At 36.0% G+C, this 22,583-nt stretch overlaps 1 protein-coding gene across 1 annotated transcript in view; it reads right to left on the bottom strand.

Annotated features, from left to right (window-relative positions):
• The window catches only part of ITGA2 (integrin subunit alpha 2), a 91,378-nt gene that overhangs the window by 25,914 nt on the left and 42,881 nt on the right, over nt 1–22,583 (bottom strand). Inside the window, exons 4-14 of the mRNA XM_063087591.1 lie at nt 21,071–21,180; nt 18,578–18,669; nt 15,295–15,409; nt 15,006–15,133; nt 12,385–12,533; nt 8,750–8,900; nt 8,301–8,466; nt 6,428–6,504; nt 4,521–4,659; nt 3,173–3,318; nt 1,331–1,474 (exon numbers count right to left, since the gene is read on the bottom strand). Of these exons, the coding sequence (XP_062943661.1) occupies nt 1,331–1,474; nt 3,173–3,318; nt 4,521–4,659; nt 6,428–6,504; nt 8,301–8,466; nt 8,750–8,900; nt 12,385–12,533; nt 15,006–15,133; nt 15,295–15,409; nt 18,578–18,669; nt 21,071–21,180 (1,417 nt within the window). The remainder of the gene's footprint in view (nt 1–1,330; nt 1,475–3,172; nt 3,319–4,520; nt 4,660–6,427; nt 6,505–8,300; nt 8,467–8,749; nt 8,901–12,384; nt 12,534–15,005; nt 15,134–15,294; nt 15,410–18,577; nt 18,670–21,070; nt 21,181–22,583) is intronic.

Here is a 22,583-nt window from a genome sequence, read left to right as displayed (position 1 = left end):
AGGTGAAAAATGAGATTGTTAATACCCCATTATAAGAATAACTAAATAATTCTGCCCAAAGAAAAGGACACTTTCTTGTAAAATACAGTTTTTTTCTTTGGATTTTGTAATCAAGTATGGAAATATTTTATGACTTCAAGAGAAAGCAATGTGCCTCAACCATGAAATGTTGATTCATCAACCATCAGTCTTGATTTTTTCTCTCCTATCATAATCTTATGGAAATTAATTTATTCCTGAGTTTTATAAGGTATTAGGAGATCTTTTCTTCTTCAACAATTAATAATTTAGATTATTTTATAAGCAAGAAATATTTAAGAAACTGGGCATTTGTTAAATTTTCAAACATGCAGATATGTCCTTCCCTCCTTGTATACTCAATTATACATTCTTTATCTGTGTAATTGCTTTAGAATTGTTTTAATTGCTTTCTGTTAAAAGGTTAATTTTTACATTAATTTAAATAAATAAGGTAGGGCAAAATATCACAACTAAATATAATCTTTACTGTATTAACTTCAGCTTCTCTTTTTCCATCCTTTCTCCTCTATAGTAATCTAATTTTTTATGTCAACCTGTGTCTTTAATTCAGTTTTCTTTCCTGGTTTCACTGAGTTCACCATACTTATATGCACGAATTTAGAAAGTTCCATCTACAAGTTGGAAAAACTGTGCAAGGACTGGAAATTCCAAGAGTTGGACATATACCTACATGTTACACTAAGCAATGGAATTTCCTGAGAAACTAATGTAGAAAGCATCCAGGATTACATGGAGGTTTCCAAAATGCCTAGTATAATTTGTCTTTTTCACTGTAAAATGATACCAAGATAGCATTACCTTGTCACTGTTATCATTTTACACCAAAAAACTATATGAGTGCTTGGGAAAGAAATACACAAATGTTTGTGTGTGTGTGTGTTTCTGTGTATTTCAAAAATGATGTGTATCATAGGTGCTGACTGTTAGCTCTGTACTCCGTGACTATGTATAATCAATTACAAAAATTAGGATAACAATTAAACCAAAAAAAAAATGATGTGCATCTATAATGCTTTATTTGTTATGACAATATATATTCAAAGATCTCTCGTGGAAAATGGCAGTACGCTACACATTAAACTCTAGTTTATATATAAAAATCTAATGTGATTTTTAAAATCACAACTTGATGACATCCTCAAAAATGATGATATAAACTATACTATATATGCAAATTAATTATGATTCAATAATCATACATTTTCTTTCAAAATACTGATTATCTTTTATTGATTAATACTAAAGCAAATTAAACTGTCAGTTTAATTTTTTTTTTTTTTTTTTTTACCTTTGTGATAGTAAACAGGTAGACTCTTCCTTCCTCCTTCTTTAGGTCATTCATATACATTGGTGCACCTACCAAGAGCACATCTGTAATGGTGTCTTTATCCACATCAACTGGACACAGCACACTACCAAAATAGGAGCCAATCTGAAGTAATAAAGCATATTAGCTTTAGGGTTCCTAGGATTCATATACTCCTAATATTACACTGAAATTTTACTCATTCAGTACACAAAAAATGAGTATTTATTGCCCACAAGGTGTTAGGGAGATAAAGTTGGATGACATAGTCTCTTCCCTCAGGTTGTATCATCACCCAACATTTGGTTCTTAAATCTTACTGTGCCCAAGAATCACCAAGAAAGTTGTCTTTCAAATACAGATGACTGAGACTCATTTCTAGAGATTCTGATGCAACATCTAGGATGTGATCCAGAAAAGAGCATTTTAAATAAGTCCTTATTTCTGACATCAGTGGGCCAAAGACCACACTTACAAGACAAACCCTGAGTAGGTATGTGAGATGTGTTGTAGAGAAAGACAGGAGGGAACAAATAATTGGGCTTCTTTGGTAAAATATATGGTAGTAGAGGCAAGTCCCCAGAATGCTGGGTGATCAGATTGCAAGGGAGTCAGGAAGGCTTAGAAAGATGAAGTATTATTTGAATTACATCTTAAGGAGGACAAGGGGCTTTGTAGATATAGAGGAGTGGAAAGCATGACTGATGCACATGTCCATGACATGGACTGGGACAGTTGAGTAGCTCCTGGATAGATCAGGATGGGAAGACCAGGTGGAGATAAGTGAAATAAGAGAGGCTGGGAACTTGAATGTTCACCTCATTCAGCAATGTTCAATGCATACCTACGTGAACACCTTTTAAGGATTCAGAAATGAGTAAGAAATGATTCCTTCCATAACACTTTCACTGTTATTCTCAAAACAAAAACACCCTTCTTTAAAATATTAAAGAGGAGGGAAGAGTATGTGACCGTAGATAGTTAGTGGTCAGGGAAGTCAAGAACTCAGGTCTTACTTCTAGAAAATCCATAGCAACAGCAGAATCAGACTGAATCCCAGAGAAGAGAAATCTGTGGTTAGTTTCTCCAGCTCAAAGAAGGAAACCATGTTATATTGGTTGTCAGGGATCAATGGAGCTCATTTAAAATACATGCCACGCCCAGGGGTCAAAACTACTTAGTAAGGAAACAGGAAGTCTCTAGCAACCGGCTTTTGCTGATGTGGGCAATAACTGGGATTCATCATAGGTCCTAACTACCAAATTGTCACACAGCATTAGAAAATGGCAGAGAAGAGCTATCATTTTACTTTTAGAAATGTCAAAGCCAACAGGACCCCTTGACAGGCTAAGATGTAGAAGCTCAGTCCTTAAAATGTTATACTGTTCCCTTTTTCTCATTATTTCTCCTCCAGATCCTTGCTCCTATTGTGGGCTTGCCTACAAAGTGGTGGTTAAGTGCCTGCCGTTATGACTAAATCATACCCATGTATTATTAATTCAGGGAGTCAAAAATATGAATGGGATGTGACCCAACAGCCCAGGCTTTGAGGCCAGACAGGATTGGGTTTTAATGACAGTTCAATCAATTAAAGCTGTATGACCATAGAAAGCTGGCTAAACTCTCAGTAACCTTCAAAAGGGGACAGTAGATCTTTTCAGTATTGTTGTGACCATTTAAGGAATATATAAATAAACTCAGATTTCAGAGCCAATCATTGAGTAGGCACCCAGTAAATATTACTTTCCATTTCTGCCCGTCCAACTCCCCACCTGCCCCGGTTGTCCCTAAAATTAATTACACATGTTAAACAATGAGATTTACCTGGTCACCTCTGTGAGACTGAATAACTGTGACATTGCCATTCTCATTAACACTGTATAACACTATCTGGCCTGTATAATTTGCCCGAGGAGCACCAGCAACAAAGTGGACACTTTTTCTGGTAGAAATTGCAGCCACGGAATAACCTAGGAGAGGAGTCACAGAATGAGCACCATCGAATATCTCAGCCAGATAAGGCTTGCAAAGTTAGAAGAGATGATCAGAGGTCCTTATTTGTTAGAGGCGATGCACAGTTCCTAGTGCTCCTGAGCATATCGCTAAGGGTACGGCTTCCATTTTCTAAGAGAAATTGCTTCTGTCTTTGACCTGCAGCATTGTCCTCCATGGGTGGGACCCCTACCTATAAAGCTGGCCTTAGATTCTGGGTTGTCCTCATCAGCCAGCTATAAACTTGGCACTCAACAAAAGTTTCTTGAATGAATGAACAGTTGAGTTTAAAAGGTAGTGTTGTACAGTGAAAAAAAAACACGGGGCTTGGAGTTAGCCCCAGGTTCAAATTCTGAACTTGCCACTTAGTAAGTTGTTTAACTTTAGGCAAGAAATTAACCTCACTGGCTCTCAAAGGTAAAATGGCTCTGAAAGGGTTGTTGGAAGGATTTAAATGTTTATTTAGATAAGTTAGCCAGCTCAGGAACTGTCCCATAGTAGGTACTCAAAAATCAGTGGCTACTTATTATAAGAAAAAGAAGACTAATAACTCTAGTGTGGCTGCCACTTAGTGGATTGGATTCTATAAATTGTTTTCATTTTGAAGAAACACAATCATGATCCGGGAATTACAATTGCTTAAAAGCCAGAAGAGATTAGTGAATATAACATAGTGTTTCAGTAAGTGGTTATGGGTTAAAGCCAGATTGGCAAAGAGGCAACATATATATGTATGTAGTTGACCCCAATATCCACTGAGAGATTGGTTCCAGGACCCGTGAATACCAAAATCTTCAAGTCCCTGATATAAAATGATGTAGTATTTGCATGTAATCTAGGAACATCCTCCTGTATACTTTAAATCATCTCTAGATTACTTATAATACCTAATACAATGTGAATATTATATAAATAGTTGTTACACTGTATTTTTGAATTTGCATTATTTTTTATTGTTGAATGGTTATTTTTTATTATTTTTTTCCCTTGAGTATTTCTGATTTGCAGCTGGCTGAATCTGCAGATGTGGAACCCTCAGATACAGAGGGCCAACTGTAATATATACGATCATGAGATGACAATTCAAGGGCTTTGCTGCACTGATTCTGAGATTCAACAATGAGCTGGTTCAAAGAAATAGAACGTAAGTTTGCTTGAGCCAAATACTGCTGTGCGTTACCTAAATATGAACTGTGATTTCTATCTTGCAGAATTTGGTCAAAGGCTTGTTTAGGAAAGGTCAAATGTCCATGAGATGTCTCCTGTACAAGAGTCCCACTCCAGCCAAAAGCTCCCACTGCACCCAGCATCAGAATATCCTAAAATAATTGAAAGATGAAGATTATTAAAACAAATCACCTTTAAAGCATAAGAATGCAAAACATTGTAATAAACTGTCTAGATTTAAGAAAAAAAGCTAAGCATGCTGAAGTAAAATACATATGAATATATGTTGATATAGCTCAGAATTGTTTTAATATATTTGTGCTGGATTCCCATGGCTATGTTATCTTGGGATTTATTTAGTATGACATATCCTGTAGATAAATCTTTGTAATAAGCTGTGGTACCGGATGGGTACAAGCCATGTTCAAATTTCTGTTCAAAGGCATGCAGTGGCAAATGCTGAATGCTTATGATTTTTCAGAAAGGAGGCAGCAGTGAGCCTCCAGTCTCTCAGATTCATAAAAAAGCTCCCAGCAGGATATGAGACATGCTTGAGAAACGGGAAATGCTGATGACAGAGGAAAGACAGGGATGCTGCTGCTGTCCCAGCCATGACTTGCGAGGCCTTCTTCTGACCTATTCTATTTTCAACTTTTATCCTCTTTCTTCTTGACTCCTTGTCAACTGTTCCTTTATCACCCACATCCTGTCCCATCTATTTGGTAACAGCACAGCTACAAAAGGCACCTGCAGCTGTGACATTCAACCTACTGGAAGGAAAATAACCAGTGGTCAGCACTGGGGAGGGCCCAGGAGGACAGGCTACTCTGAATTGGCTCAAAACCCAATCTGAATATTCAGAGCTATAAATCATCGCAGAAGGCAGGTTTGGCCAGGATGGGATGTTATTTTTAAGTTTTTGATTTTAGAAAACATCAAGGATATGATTTTAGATTAAAAATTATAAGCCATTAAGACATAGCAAATAAGGAAGTGCTCTGTCCCATTTTGAGGTTAAGTGGCCATGAAATTATGTGAATGACTGTAATAAAATCAGGTACTCTGAATCTGGGGTGCATGAATGGGCTTCAGGGCATGTACGAAAACCTCATGAAAATGTGTGAAAAATTCTCTGTGTGCTCATCCATTTACACTTTTTTTCCCTACGGGGAAGATCCATAATCTTTATGAGCATCTCTAAAGACTGGTGATCCAGAAAAAGTTAGCACCCTTTATTCTAGATAGAGAATGAACTGTTCTTTGTCCTTTGATCTGCTGATCAAACACTCGGAGTTCATATTGTTCCCTCAGTATTTCCCAGGGTCTCACAGCTCTTTGCTCCCTTCACTACCTCACTTGTATTCTGAGCAGAATTAGAATCAGAGGTCTGGGGGGTGGATGTTCCTAAGGAAGAAGAATGGACTTCCCTGACCTAAGAAGATGAGGTACACTCTGACCCCATCTCACAGTTTTTCCTGACTCCTTACTTTTTCAAGTATTTTCTGTCTCTGCTCTTAGAAAAAGATAATACAGCAACTCAGAATTCAACAATGACAGTGATGACAAGAGATTGTGTTTTTAACAAATGTTTCCAGTAATTAATTGATTCAAAGGAAATTCTTGCAGGGATAATACCTTGAATTAACATAGTGCCTGTGCCCTGGAGCACTCAAAGGCTTTCTTGTATATTATCTTCTTTTTCCCATACAAAATCCCTCTGGAATAGGGAAAGGAAGGAATTATTAACCTTCATTTTCTAAGATGGTATATCAGCAGCACAAAGAAATTAAATGACTGTGACTAGGAATCAGCACTGTCAGTCACTAGATGGCCTTTTTTCCTACTTTATGTATAAGGCTATCGTGTCCAGAAGTGTTATGCCAAATGACAGCATGGCTTGACATCATCTGATATACACACATTTTGAGGAGAGTAATCTGCGCTGAATCCTACTTGTGACATTTCCATCTGGAAGTTGTCTCCTCCTTGAACAGTACCTGGGAAAATCAGTTTCAAAACTTATATTACTGTCAGCAATTTTAAATCAAGTTTTCAAACATAGGCTCACATGTACACACACACACGTGTGCACCCACACACGCACACACAAGTGCATGCACACACACACACACAGCGTTCTGATGTTCACCCAAAACTATAGAGCTGGTGGATTCTGGGGAGGAGAAATCACTAAGTGTTTTAGCAGATTATAGAAGTTCACAATACTTCGAAGTTGGCATTAATCTTAATTAGCATTAATGTGTTTAATGGAACATTTAGAAAGTTCCTGATGTCAAAGAACACTCAACAAAAAGGTATGAGGTAAGGTGAAAACTGAGGTGAACATTTTTAAAAAAATATATAATTACTAGCTAAGAAACTAACTGAATTTTTATCTTTTAAATATTGGTATAAACAAATGCACAAATATCTCGATATCTCAGATGCAGTTGGAGGAGGCAGGCAATTGATCTGTAGTGAAGACTGTGCTGAGACATAATTGGGTTAGCTATTGGGAACCAGTATTCAAGAGTGAGTAGGAATTTTACCAATTGGGAAGCACATCCTAGTTCTATGTATGTGCTTGCTTCTGTCACTAACACCATAAGACTCAATTAGTACTCATTTTCCATACAGTGTGGTCAAAATGGCTACGTTCCGCTAATCTCCACAAAAAGGAAGCTGAATTCCTAGACTGACACTTTCATAACAGGGAAGAAGACAAACTCTACCACATGACATAGTCTTGTTTAGGAGATGTAATAATTTACACAGATACGTAGAGAAAATTTTTAATAAAATAGGGCAGCACTCCCCAAAAGTCCATAACAGCAGATAATAAACGCTCAGAATGACTTCTAGTTAGTTGGTAGACTGCACTGCGATTGCGATTGTTCTCATTTATGCTGCTACAGACACAATAATTAGCATAGGTAGCCTAGTAATTTTGTATTATCTCAGGGCACATTAGATTTTGATGATGATTTAAATAACTTAGAAGCACCAGGAGATATTTAAGAAGCAATGAAATTTTTTAGATAGTACTTCCCAGCGGGTAAGCAGGAGACCAAGATTTGACTACAGGAATGAATATTTAATTTATGCAAGCCTTGGACCCAGCTTCTAAGGCAGTACCTGATACACAAGTCCTCAGTAAAATATGTTCTTTATTGCTGAGAGTTCTTTGGGTTAACCATCAGGAACCAGGATTTGGGTCATGCAGAACTTTTTACCAACTTTTTACCCCTACACAGAGAGCTCTTGAACATGTGAAATTTTTACATTGACTGGACTTTTCAAGGGAACATATGTAAATTATTTTAGATCTGATAAAATGTTTCCTCATAAACAACAAATTCAAAAATTTAGAAAATTATATAATAGAGTGTAAAAAGGTGAAACTATTTAGGATGATAATATATTACTAAACTGCCCCCCCAAAAGTTGTAACAATTTACCATCTTATCAACAGTGTATGAGCTTCTTTGCTTCCCGAGAATTTCTCTAGGATTAAACATTATAAATCTGTGCCATCTTCTAGGCAAAACATGATACTGCTTTAATTTATATTTTCAATAATTACTGAAATTGGGAATATTTTCTTCTGTGTATTGACCTTTTGTATTTTATCTTTTATAAACTACTTATTCACGTTTTTCATTTTTCTTACGGATTTGTTTCTTTTTATACAAAGTATACAAGTTAACATTAATAGATAAAGTATATGATAATAAAATAAAGAATTCTTGAAGAAAGTTTTTGGAAAGAAAGTCCTTGAAAGGAGTTCTTTTACCTTCAATGCTGAAAATTTGTTCTCCTAAAGTCCCAGCCTTTTCTAGTAGAGCAGCTTCATCAGACACATTGAAAAAGTACCTTTCTGTTGGAATACTAGCAATTGCTTTGATTTCTTTTATTAAATTTTTAGTATCAAGGGCATTCCTGTTTAAGTACCCAAGAACCTTGAAAACAGAGGAAGAGGAAAAAAGGTCATTACTGCTGTACTCCAATTTCCCAATTAGTGCTTTCTAGTCTATTTCTGAACACAATAGGCCCTCTGGAGAAGTAAATCAAGCAACATTTCCACAATCATTTATTTAGTTGACAGGACTGAAAATCAGAGTAAAAATTTTCTTCTATATTGAACAATGAACCCAATGGGAAAGTGCAGCCTTGAGAAGTGATGCTATAAAGGAACAAAGTTTACTCATCAAATGCACAACAAGTAAAAAGAAAGCCACTTACTGCTATGCCAAACCTCAGTATATTATCCTTGTTGCATTGATCAATCACAGCTTTCAACATTGACCCATCATGTGATTCACCATCAGTTACAACAACCATGACTTTGGTAGCACTTGGTCGTCCACCAGAAGCTGCTGAATAAGCGTAATCTCTGTGGCAGATGAAATTAAAGACTCACCATCAAAAGATGAAGCTAATATGTGAACCTCTGGTTTGAAACAGAAATATGAAACTAGCTTATTCAAGCACAACCCACTGTGACAAAATTTCACTCCATGTCAATTCTGGTGATATATTTAAATATGTCCTATTGTAGCTTGAAAAGAAACATATAAAAATTTAATCTTGCTTGATGTTAAAAATAATTTCTATGGGTTTCATGGTGTGTGTGTGTGTGTGTGTGTGTGTGTGTGTGTGTGGTGTGTATGTGCACGTTTGTGTACTTACCCCGGAAATTCTTATCCTTACCTTCTTATAAGAAAATTAAATGTATTACTATTAGTCAACAGATATTACTGTCATAAATTTTACTCATTAAACATGTTTAATTTTTTCAATATTTAATTATTTTTAAAAAAGTAATATTTATACATGACCAAAAAAATTCAAAGCATTTGGAAAAGTATAAAACAACAATCTGACACAAAGCCCTTTCTCCAAAAGTAACCACTATGATCAGTTTCTTATGTTTCCTTCTAGAAAACGGTTTATCTAGATGTAATATAGATATATGCATAGTCTATCCCTTAAACTTTTACACAAATGAGGACATACAGTTGTTTTTCATTTTGATGGAGATCTTTCCATTTCAGCACCTATTAAGCCCTTGTTTCTTTTTTAAAGACTGCAAAATATTTTACTATTTGGAGGCACCATAATTTACTTAACCAGTCCCGCATTATTGGGCATTAGGCCATTTCTGACTTTACAAGAAATGCTGTAATGAATGTCTCTTCATATGTACCTTAGCATACTTTTCAAATGTATCAGAGCAATGAAATTACTGGGACAAAGAATAGACATGTTTCAAATTTTGGTAAGTAATGTCAAATTGCCCTTCAAAAATTTCACCAATTTATATTATCATTAGTACACAAGAATGCAAGTTTCTCCACCTCCACTGGCAATAAGGATTTTTAAATTTCTTAATTTTTGGTATTTAGGTCAGTGAGAAATAAAATAAAATTGTTTTAATATGCATGTTTTAGTAATGAAGGAATGGTGAATATATGTTTAGTAGCATTTGTATTTCTTTCTCGAAGAACTCAATTTTCTATACCTTTGCCCATTTTTCTTTGTGTTGTTCATCATTTTATTAATGATTAGTAAGATTTCTTTGTTAATAAGGAAAATTACCTCTTTTCATATACATTGAAAATAATTTCCCCAGTTCATCAATCACCTGTTGAATTTTAATGGAATTACTTATGTACAGAAGTTTTGTATTTTTATGTAATCAAATCCATTAAACATTTTCTGTGTGAGCACATCATTTTATTTCCTAAAATGTCTTCTGTACTCTATATTGTAGAATACAGAAATTTGAATTACAGTACTCACATCAGATCCTTTTTGAGTGACATACTTGTTAGGACATACTATAGATCTCAAATATGATTATAAGGTTTTTGAGGACAGGCACTGTGCCTCAAAATTACTTGCAGTATATGGGACAATAAACTGCAACCTCAGACATTCAATAAAACAGTGTGAATGGAAACATGGCAATATTTACTGAAAGACTGTCAGAATTCTATTCGGTGTTTTAAAGAAAAAGACCAAAAAAAAAAAAAAAAAGAAAAAAAGAAAAAATAAATAGTTGGGTGATTCTCCTAGCAATGAGAAGACTAACTTCTGTCAGCTTGGGAAATAGTGGTCAGAGGGAGACAGATGACAGCACAGGAGAGAAAACCAAAGTTTTGAAAAGGCTATATAACTCCTACCTCAACAGACAGTGGCGTTACACTGGAGAAGAAAGCTTGCCAGGTCCCCCGGCTCCTTCCAGGGAAAAAAGCCACACCCATGTTTCCTGCTGAAAACAGGGTCCCTCAGCAGTTTCTAATTCCAGGAATGCCATTTTCTATGCCAACTTATTCTTCCCTAGTCGAGTTTACTAGAACAGGTCGGGCACTTCACCTAATGGCAACCAACCAAGTGACTGGCTATCAGCTTATGAGTGGCCTGCCCCAAAAGGACACCTTGATAGAGACAATAAAAATTAACCAAACCGATCATATCTTCTCTTGTGGAGAATCTGCTTTTGAGACATAAATGGAGAGTCGCCAGTTGATGGAAGCAACAAATAAAATATACACATAGAAAAAAGAAGGAGCAGATATAATGGGAAATTCAAAAATAGAAATGACAGGATGTGGTTGACTGACCAGATGTGTGATCTAAGGAGGAGGTGGAAAGAATAAAGAAAACCATCGGAGTTTTAGTCTGAATGGCTGCAGGAATAAGACAGAGGCATGGATCAAAATGGCCAAGTCCCGAGGAGGGGTAGGGAGAAGAAAAAGGCCAGTTTAAAACATGTCGAATTTGATAAGTGAACCAACACTCCAGATAAAGATATGCAGCATCAGCTGGATGCCTGAGAGAATTCTGAGAGAGTTCAGGGCTGACAACATTGCAGTGGGTTAAACCCCATAGAACTGATGCTGACGCCATGTGAGTGAACACAGCCCCTAAGAGAGAAGGGCTATAGACGAGAGAGGGTTCTGTTTAATGAAGAAAAAAATAGGAAAAGTAGCTGGAGAAGAGGCAAAAGTCGTTGATAGAAAGTTAGCAGGGATTCCAGAAGTTTACGGGTTCAGAATAGCAGTGTTTGTTCATCATTATCAAGTGCTCAGAAGAGCTGGAGAGGATGAGGCTTGGGGCAGGACCGTGGTGTTGGGTGGTCAAGGCCATGCTCAGCTAGGGGAGACCTACGGGCTTCCTGGAAGGGGAGGAAGGGAGAATAGACACTTTTGAAAGGATCTAGAAAGAAGGAATGCACAAGATGAAAATGCAGGAAGTGGTTTAAGAGAAGGCAAGCTCATTGTCTTCATTTATTTTTTAACAACAGGAAAGTGTTGAACATCTTTTGTAGAGATCTGGTTAAAAGAGAATGAAGATGAAGGAGCTGGAAAAATAGACAAACTGAGAAAAGAATGAGGAGGGATCTACAGAGTTGTAAAATTCACACTTTGTAATTCACATGGATTGTAGTATGTATAATAAACTCATTCGATTAAATTCAGACTCTCATAAGATTCTCTGGCCCTTGTTAATTTGCATAAAATGCTTCCTTAGCTCCATTTGTCTGGAGCTCTGAAAAATATTAACAAATAATGACAGACTGCTCCATTTCCTACTGTTTTAACCTAAGGTCTTCTTCATTTCATTTACTTCTTGTTAACTCATATAAGAATCATGTAATATAAAAATCCTAGAATCAAAGATTTTTAACTTCATTTCCCAACTGCCTTTTCCAAGGATTCAAGTCACTGAATACTCAGACTTTTTTTCTTTATTACTTCTGCGTTTAGTGTGGGTACCATTGTTAGTATTTTTCTTTGTCATTTACTTCCTTTTTCTTACATCTTAGCACTTTTATGTTATCAAAATATTGGTCTATTAGTGTCAAAACTTACCTTGCAAATTGAATTGCTTTGAATGTGTTCGTGAGGTCCCCACCATGTTGGAATGTCTGGGATGTTGCTACAGTCATTTCATCTTTGGTTTTAAAAGTGTTCAAGTTAAACACAACTCTTGGCTCATTGGCATATTGAATTAATCCCACCTTTAAAAGAGTAGAAGTTTGTTAATGGGCTGTCATTAAGTTATAAATAACTTCTATTTAACAAATGTGATAAAAATCAAAAGCGCATTTAGACATGGACTAATAGCTTAAGGGAATCCCTTCCAACTTTGTTCTCGATAGTTACTCTTCTTTCAAGGAATGATTCTTTGTTAGAGGTCCTCAGTATATAATAGTAGTACTATGGCCAAGTGAGATGATGTGCAACAGCTTATGATTTGGTTCTCAAGAATAATAACTGTAGATTTTTAAGCTTTTCCCTGTAATATTTTAATATAGGCAAATATTAGAACAAGGTTTATAACAGGAAGATTAAAATGAATATAAATAACCTTTCTAATTACCAATGGATATAAGATTGCAGACAACTATAAGCAATCATAGATGGAAGGTAACATCTCATCAATTGAGAGTAATTATGTAATAACGAATTAGAGCCGAATATAAGAAAACCAATGTGCTCCTAATCAATGTGATCAATTTGGGCCTATTTATTGTGCTGTGTTTCCTCTGTTATGATCTTCAGCATTTCTGGAGGGGAGTTGCTATACATGCATATGGAGCAAGGAGTTTCTGGCCTCCCAAGAAAAATATGACTAGAGAGAATCTGATTTGAGTGATCTAAGAGAAAGGACTTCTGAACAAGATGTTCATGGACATTCTCTGAACATTCAGATCAAGAAAGTCACACCCTTCTATTAGCGTGCTTGTTCTTAGGCACTGAACTCATCCTCTAAGCCTAGGAGATAGGGTTTCCAGAACAGGAAGTGGCAGTGAGGGGTCAGGGGTAAGAGGCTCTCTGAACCAGAGGTCAGTATGCAAGGAAGGTGGAAGGGGCAATGTCTGGATTTCTGAGTTCAATCTGCTACTTTTTACTAAGGAGGCAGTAAGCTAGGCACTGGGAAGATGGCAAGAAATATACTCCTGAACCCCTTTCTTTAAAATAAGATGTAAGACCTGAGAGTGAGTAAAGGATCAAAAACAACTCCGAGGATTTCAAAGTCTGATACTAGAGGAAGATGGTAGTAACCCCATGACAACACAGCTCCAGGACTTCTGGTGTGAGAAAGGGGAAGGATTTAAAGAAATGTGGTATATTAGGACTCACAGAAAGGTCAAATTTAGGTTGTAAGAAAAGAGACTGAGTTAAACCACTTCTAGAGATGTAGAAAGACACAGAAGAGGAGGTCATACTATATTAAAGACTGTTAAATAAAGTAAGTCATGTTACGAGGGGTGATCCATTTAGAGGCAGAGAAAATAAGCAGATGCATGTGAAAGCTTCTCTTATGAGGGCCTTTAATAGTTGTACTCTCTAGAAACCAGTGCTATGCCTAGTCTTATTATCAGAATTTTCTGGCAAAATCCCACAGTAAAACTTTCAATTTTCAGCAGGCATTAATGTCCTCTTGGTATTGAAAAGTGACCTCAATGGGGAAAATGTGTAACAGTATCTTACAATACTATATAGGAAAGCAGAAAAGCAAATTTCAATAAAGATAACTACAAAGCATTTAAGGAAAAATATTCCAACAATTGTTACCAGATGTTGGACACTGGATTATCAGATGCAATCTAAGAACATACGAGGGTACTTCAGAAAGTTCATGGAGAGATTCGTATTGTCTTTTAATTCTATTTTTCCACAAACTTTTTCAAGTACCTTTGTATACTGATAACTCTAAATTGGTCCCCGCTGATGTTGGTTCAGTGTGCTGGTACAACCAGAATGACCCATGAAATAGAGGATCCAATAAGAAAGGGGAAAAAAACAAAACAAAACCTCAACAAACCAAAAAAGCAAAAACTGTACTTTTAAAATAAATGCTATTCAGTCTCGTTACAGAAGCTTAAAGCTTCTGCTCCTGAGTTTTGGTTGCCTACCTCAAGAAGATATAAATGCAAATTAATGACTTAAAACAGAGAGCTATATCAAATTATTGAAACCACTTGTTCTGTGTAAAATACGACAGGCTAGACTTTATGATAAAAGACTATAAAATAATAAATGGAGGAATTATGTTTAGTGACTTATTCATAAAAATCCCAGAATTCAAAGAAAATTGTTTTACCAGAAAAAAGTAAACAGAATAAATTCATTATTAGTCCAAATGGACATAAAGAAAAATACAAAAGTACATATTGAATTTTCAAATGTATTAATAAACTTGTGTTACAGGGGCAAAAATAGGCAACTAAGAGAGGATTAAAATGTTATATCCCATACCCTTATTGTCTGTGTCAGAAATAGAACTCTAAAGTCAAAAGCCCAGCACTGGACAAAGTCATAGTTAGAATAACCCAACATAGTACAAGTTTCAATTAACTTTCAAGGTTATCATTGAGTGCATTTAATATGGGATTTGACAAATGCAAAAATTAAGACTTCATATCTAACAATATTTTCTCAGAAAGAAAGCCATAGGCTACTTTATGTATTACTGATGTCCATACCTGTGTCTTTGTGGGGCCTATATCTAGGCCTTGTACAAATTTTTCCAAAAAATTCTTTACTGCTTCCCAGGGATAAATGCTGTTTGATTCATCACATACAACCACAACATCTATGAGGGAAGGGCAGGCTACATAGAAAAAGATGAAAAATGCAGATTTCTCTAGGTAAGTCAAACTTTATACCACATAAACATGAGACTTGAGGGCTTCAGCAGCCCTTGTTGGTAAATTGTTCCCCCCTCCTTTAAACACAGGCACTGCTCAGGCCTTCTACACACCCGTAACTTACTCTGAACTGCAGGTGAAAAGCTGGCCAGGAGCTGAAAATCGGGACTGACGTCAGAACAAACCCCAGTTGTATAATACTGACTTCCACACTGCTGTGCCCAAAGAGGACCACACGTCTTCAAAGAAACAAGAAAACGGTAAATGGGAACACACAGAACATGCTAACCCTCTACTTCTCTGTAGAATTCAGACATTTCTATTCTTTTCAAAATACTTGGAATTGTCAACTCTTGCAACTAACAAGTCAAAAATGCCTTTGGATGAGAGTTCACTGGGAGAAGCAGACACGATGGAGAAGGTGGCAGAGGCTCTGTGCCCAGTGGCAGGCCCCCAGGGGGAGGGGACAAGACTGGCAGGGACAGATGTCAGTAATGGAAAGAGCCCACCAGGTCATCCTCCAAGCTAGATGAAAGGGGTGCCTTTCTTCCAGAGAACACCCAGGAGGAAAAGAGGGCAAAATTCATTTTTTGTCTCAGGTGCTTTATCTGTAAAATGGGGATAATCATACCTCCTATCTTTTAAGGTTGTTGTGAAGATTAAATGGGTCTATAAATATAAAACACTTACAACAGTGCCAGATATATAGCAAGTGCTATATAATTGTTAGCCAGCATCACTATCCTTGTTATCATGAGCATCAGTTTCCTCCTGCCCGTTCACTCTACTCAGCGGAACCATAAACCCGAAGGCCTCCGAGGGCCTGGCAGGAGCCCTCACAGAGTGTTCAGGGCCAGTACAGACACCAGGGTGAATGAAGAACCCATGCCTTATGGTCATGGGCAGGTTACTATGGTTCTTGCTCACCCACTACTGTGAAACAGGCCCTGTGTTGACAGATTCTTCAATTTTTCAAGCAGAGTCAGAGAGGACAAATTTTGTACGCAAATTAACAGATTTAAAAACACTCTATATGCTAAACAAACACAAAGGAGGCTCATTGACTGCTGGTTTTTAACTTGGCTGTGAAGTATCTCCTTACTTCTAGAACTTCAAAACCCCCCCACTACCACTCTCTAATTTATTTCAGCCACCAAAGCTGGCTGGCATTTGTCTCCTTGCCCACACCATACATTATCCAATTCTTAATATCTCCATTAATGGCATCTCAATTATCTCCTTTTCAGCAGCCTTTGAATGCCAAGAACTCCTGATTAAGTCATGATTAAATCACATGGGAAATATTAGATTGAATAATATTAAAAGTGGTAGACGAAAAAGGAGAAAAGTGAGAAATAGAAATCTTGTAAAGATTTGAAAAAATATCTGCAATGCTTAACATGGAAAGCTGTGGATCAGTCATTAAAACTAAATAGAAGAGTGGGGACTTGCAAGAAGCAACTGGAAAAACAAAAGGGAATCTATTTGACCCAGTTTAACTGTTGGTAGCTCAAAGGGGAAGCAGCTGGTCATATTTCATGCTCAATGAACAAAGCACAGTTTTCCCCTATAAAAATAGTTCATTTTGCCAATTAATTAGCAGAAAATCATTGCTGATACCTTTGATTAGTTTATTTTACCAGTTACTGATTCCTATATCCTATATTCCTATATCTCCATTCCTAAGTTGTTTTTAAAAAATTTTTTTTATCACCTTGGAAAATAACTCATGAAGTATTCAAGATTTTTTTTTGTTTTAAAAGCAATGGAAAACAGCATTAAAAAGTTGAAATTAGAATATGCCAATTGCTAATGCCAGAACTGCATTCCTTCTTTAAGCCCAGAACTTAAGAAGGTTCAAAAAAATGTGATGATTGTCAGTCTTTTCCACTTAATTCTTTAGAGTATCTTATGATTTTGACCTTTTAGGTATGTAAAGGAAATTTTGACTTTTTCTTTCTTTCTTTCTTTCTTTCTTTCTTTCTTTCTTTCTTTCTTTCTTTCTTTCTTTCTCTCTGTCTCTCTCTCTCTCTCTCTCTCTCTGTCTCTCTTCTTTCTTTCTCTTTTCTTTTTCTTCTTCTCTCTCTCCCCCCTCCCTCTCTGCTCATTACATTGACAAATTAACCTCTCAATTTCTATTGCAATTTTCTTTTACTTTATTTATCTAGAGTTACAGATTAAAAATTTTGAGGCACATTCTATAATCACTAAATCTCAATATGTTCCTCTTTCTGATTTATTCAACCTTAAAAACAAACAAGCACACAAACAAAAGAAGAAAGTAATGTTATTACAAAGACTTGAATATCATAAACCATGAAGATTTATTGCAATATTCATTTATGCACTGATGTAACACATATTATAAGCAGTATTTAATTTACTTAATGATAGCAAAGTCATCTGAAAACTAATACCTGTTAGTAAAAACAGAATGACATTGTTCAAAATTGATTACAGTTTTAGAATAATCCAGTTATAAAACACAGGCTTTTAAGTTAACATGTCAATGGTACAGATAAAACCAATGTGAAATTAAATTAGGCTTTCTGAGGCAGTTTTAGCAGGACTATACAACCAGAATATACTTATATAAGCTAGTGAACATTGCAATTGCAAATAATATTTTTTATGTGCCTTTAACCCTTTTTTTTTTTTTTTTTTTGGTGTGTGATGGTTTTCATGTTTTTATAGTTAGATCTTTTCAACAATTTCCTATAATATTTCTTTCATTAATTCTAATCTCAGAAATTCTTCCCTCCTTCAGAAAACTTCCATTTTGTTCTAGTTTTTTATATGAGCTCTTTAATTCACTTGAAAAGCCTATTTGGATATACAAACTATTAACCAATTAATTGTCCCCAGACCACTTGTTAAATAGGGCATTCTATTTCACTGATTTGTGATGTCTTCTCATAGTATTTTAGAAATGAAATGAGGGTAAACGCTGACATGCAGTAAGATGAGAGACCTCACCATGACTTAAATAATATCAGATGAACCAACAGTTTCAGGAAATGATTAAAAACAAAAATACCTCTTGGCTTTGAAGCCTGCTTTCGGAATTAGCAGTACCTATCTTGAATGTTCCTACAGGAAGCAGAAATGAGACCTGGGATTCTGCTGCCATCAACAAATACTAAGTACACTCTCCAGGGGCAAAGAATTAGTGTTCCTTTTGCTCCCTTTTTTCAAGACCTTCTGTGGCAATGGTTTTGCTGAATATCATGAGAAGTGCACAGGTCAACAGAATGTTATTTTATTTTACAAATCCAAATAGTATAATGTATCAAAAAACAAGCTCTAACATTTAAACCTCAAGATCTGATTTGATGGGAAGGATTGTGAGAAGACACTGACTACATACTTTCTCAAAAAAAATGAAGATTTCAAAAGAAAACACTCACGAGAAACCCTCCGGTTCCCACGTTCCTTGTGAGGGTCAAGCCCAGGCTCATGTTGGTTTTCATCTCTGTAACATTTGGAATGCTTGTAGAAGCTATCAAAGGAAAAAAAGATTTTAAAAGGTGATTAAATCTTCACTGTTTACTCATAGTTGTTAAACAAACAAACAAACAAACAAACCATGTACACCCATGTTTATATGTAGCACTGAATTTCGGGCCATATATCCAGGTGCTTGAAATATACAGTGAAGTGGAGGGAAATGAGCTGTCTTCAGTGATCCAGGAACTCAGTTTAATGTGTGAGGCTGCAGAGTGTAACATATTAGGGGTGGGCTCTGGAGAGGGCATGACTGTTAGGAATTTAATTTTTTTTACAAACAATGTGCTGATCAAACAAAACACATCTGAGGACATCATTTGTTCCCTCTGCCACATCTGCTCTTTACAAAGTCATGGTGGTACTATCTGATGCTTTCTTTTCTGGATCAGTGAAGATATCCTTGAAGTGTCATCAAGAATGCCCTATTTTAGAATATGGCTCAAAGCAATAGTGGGTGAATTTTAAAAGGAAATCTTGAAGCTAGCCATGTAAAATAATGAATTTCTCCAAACTTCTCTCTGCCACTGAACTGGGGCATATCAAGTTCTCTAATCTCGGCCAAGCCATCATTGCCACTTTCATCTATCCTTCCCTCATTTCCCAGGGCAACTGTTGTAAAACTTCACCCTTCTCCTCAAGCCTCCAGCCTCATCCCAGGTCCCACCACTCTTGGTGAGTAACTCGGCTACTGCAGAGAAGACGAATCACATTCTCAGGGGTAATCTTGACTTCTCTCATCATTACGGGAAGGTCATTCTTACAACTTCTACTTCTCTCCTTCCTTTGTGTCTTAGAGAAAGGAGCAATCTTTCTAAGACACATTTCTTCAGGTACTAGTGACATTAATTCCATCCAGTTAACTCTATCCTTGTCTAATAGTCATTTCCTTTTTACCACCTCCTGCCACGCTTTCTCCAAGTAGGATCATCTCCTTTTTACTAGAAACATCTTCTCTTAACCCTGCTGTCATACAGAACTGTTTTTCCCAGCTGTCCTTCGCCGCTCAACTTCTAGAAAAAGAGGCCGACTTCTACTCCTTGGACTTGCTCACTGCTCACCCATTCCTAAATTCTTTGTTATACATTTTCTCCCCACAACACTACTGGATTTACACACTAGCTGAGTAAGTTACACAAAAAATAATATGCTAGAGTGCAGAAAAAAAATTAAAAGTTCTATGTGCATGTTTTTATTCTTTTAAATTTATTTTAATATAAATGTACTATTAGGAAGATAATATGCACTTACATAGCTTTAAAGAATAATAAAAATATATACAATAAGGATGAGTGTTCAAAAGCAGAGGGTGACATGATACATTTGGAGGGATATAATAAAACTTTTAAACTATAATAAAAATTCTGAAACTCACTTCTAAACTATATATTTTATTGTTAAAAATATGTATATATATGGTGAGTGTACAAAATGTTTGGAGATCACTGATGTAGATCACCCATAACCTCCTTAAATAAGCTGAAGATCTTTACTCAGGCCTCACACCCTTCGCGCTCTGTAGCATTTAACACCAATGATAATCCTTCCACGTCGCTGAAAATGTTTATTAAGCCCTTAATAAGTGCAAGAAATTATGCTAGAAATTAGGTTTGCAGAGATATATGAGAAACACTCCTTCCCTGTTTCCAAGTCTTTTTTTGAAACTCTTCTTTCCTTTGATTTCCAAAACACTGTATTTTCCTAATTCATGTCTTAATTCTTCAGGAGAGCTCTAACTCAGTGCTGGCTTTCTTTTTTTTTTTTGGATGCTGCTGCTGCTGATGTAATGATGATTGAATTGAGTGACTTCTCACTTACATCAGGAAATATTGTGTGGAAATATGTATCACTCATTTGGCTTTCTAGTTTTACACATTTAGTGATGTTTTGCATTAATAGAAGGCAACTCAGATGTGCACAATTAAAACAGCAAATAATTACCAATTGTGGGTTTTTTAAAATTAGAATGCAATCATCAAGACATAATCGAAACCACGAGTGTTTCTTGATATCTCCAAACTCAGCCTTTGTACTGGTATTTCTATTCTTAATGGTTTGTTTTGAGGAGAGGAGGAGGATAAAAATGGATAGCCTCAGATTTCTGCAAGTAATCAGTGAAACAAAACTAAACGTTTATGGAAATCTGTCCATGGTCTGGGGCGAGACGGTTCAGGAGGCAGCACATTTCCTATGCATCTTGTTAAATCAGGTCTTCAAACTCTTTGGGAAATTCGGATACAACTGGGCTCCATATGATTAAAGAGATAAAGGCAAAAAAGCTATCTATATTTCTTTAAGACAGAACAATGACTACTATGTCTGTTATTTTTCAGCTGAGTACATGATAAATTAGATTTTGCTATTTGTAAAAAATCACATTGCTAATTACAACTTACTTTGCAAATTCAGTTTTTCACATGTAGCAGTGGATAAATCAACAGGACATTTATACACATCTCCCATTCGGTTCTCAGGAAAGCCACTCCACGGTGAACCAACCAGTAACCTAGAAATAGAATTTTTTTTTTTCATTAGAGATAAAATGTTAAGTATAGTTTCCTAAAGATAAAACTGAGCACAAAACAGTGAAAAACACATTTAACTTCCTTTTTTTATTAGTGAATAGGTCATATTTGTTCAGCTATAATTTTGACCTGTTTTCTTTCCTCTTAACTGATCAAGATCCTTGATAATGTCTATAACACAGCTGCTGTGCCACACACCCTTGGAGGTCTCTCTAAAGCAGTGCTGTCCAATAGAGATATGAGTATAATGCAAACCAGGAATGTGAGCTACATATGTAATTTAAAGTTTTCTAGTAACCAGCCATGGTAATAAAATAAAAAGCAACAGGTGAAATTAACTTTAATAATATTTACTCAATACTATATTTAATATTTAATTAATTCAATATCTCCAAACTAGCATGTATTCAGTATAAAAATTGTTAATGAGCTATTTGACATTTCTTTTTCCCTACCTACGTGTTTGAAATTCAGTGTACATTTTATAATGAGAGCACATCTCAATATGGAAAAGTAACATCTCAAGTGCTCAATAGACACACGTGGTTAGTGGTCAGCACATCTCTAAAGAATGAAACAATATAAAAACCAAGAGCAACAACTGACATTTGTTGAGTGCTTTCTATGTCCTCAGCACTTTCATATATGAACTCATTTAGGGAGCAGATGAGTTATCTAAGTGGATTCATGATTATTGTCTTTCTAAGGGGATACCTAAAAATACGTAAAGATATTAAGAGACTCTATGTAACAATGTGCATACATTATAATACAGGATGAGACTGGTGCTTACATCCTTCCTTTGGTTAATTTCACTTCCTAAAGAGTTTCGCCAACTAGAGACTGCACGTTTCACTGCAGAAGCCCTTACCTGACATTTCTGATCTCAGAAGATTGGATAGAAAGAGTCCGTGTAACAGTTTTATCTTTAGAAACTGTAGCATGTTAATTACTCAGCAACATTCAGTTACTTAGAAAGCATATGTTTCTATGTTTTTTTCTTGTCAAAGTTGGGGAGTATTAGACATTTAAATTCTTTCATGAGCCTTCTGTGTAAATATTTTATCATTATCAATTAAACAGCATGTGCCCCATGCTAAGTGCTATAGTGCACAAAAAGACTAAGGCAGACTCCTGTCTATTAAATCTAGTAAAACTGTTTTAAACACATGAGAAGTAAAGTAGTTATACAAAAGAACTGAAAGATATGGTTAGCTCCTCTGTGAAACAAACATTGAAATGATCAAAGGATGCGATCGGTGGACTTAAAAGATTTTTTTGGTTGCTCCCAAGGAGGTGGATGAACTGTTCCATTTCGATTAGGGAGCAGGTCAAGGTACTCATCTTTTGGGGGCAGGCAAGGACTGGAGGCCTCATGTTGAAT

The sequence above is a fragment of the Cynocephalus volans genome, chromosome 2 (assembly GCF_027409185.1).
Source record: "Cynocephalus volans isolate mCynVol1 chromosome 2, mCynVol1.pri, whole genome shotgun sequence".
NCBI classification, from domain to species: domain Eukaryota; kingdom Metazoa; phylum Chordata; class Mammalia; order Dermoptera; family Cynocephalidae; genus Cynocephalus; species Cynocephalus volans.
Note: the sequence above shows the minus strand (reverse complement) of the source record. Positions and strands in the feature narration are given on the sequence as shown.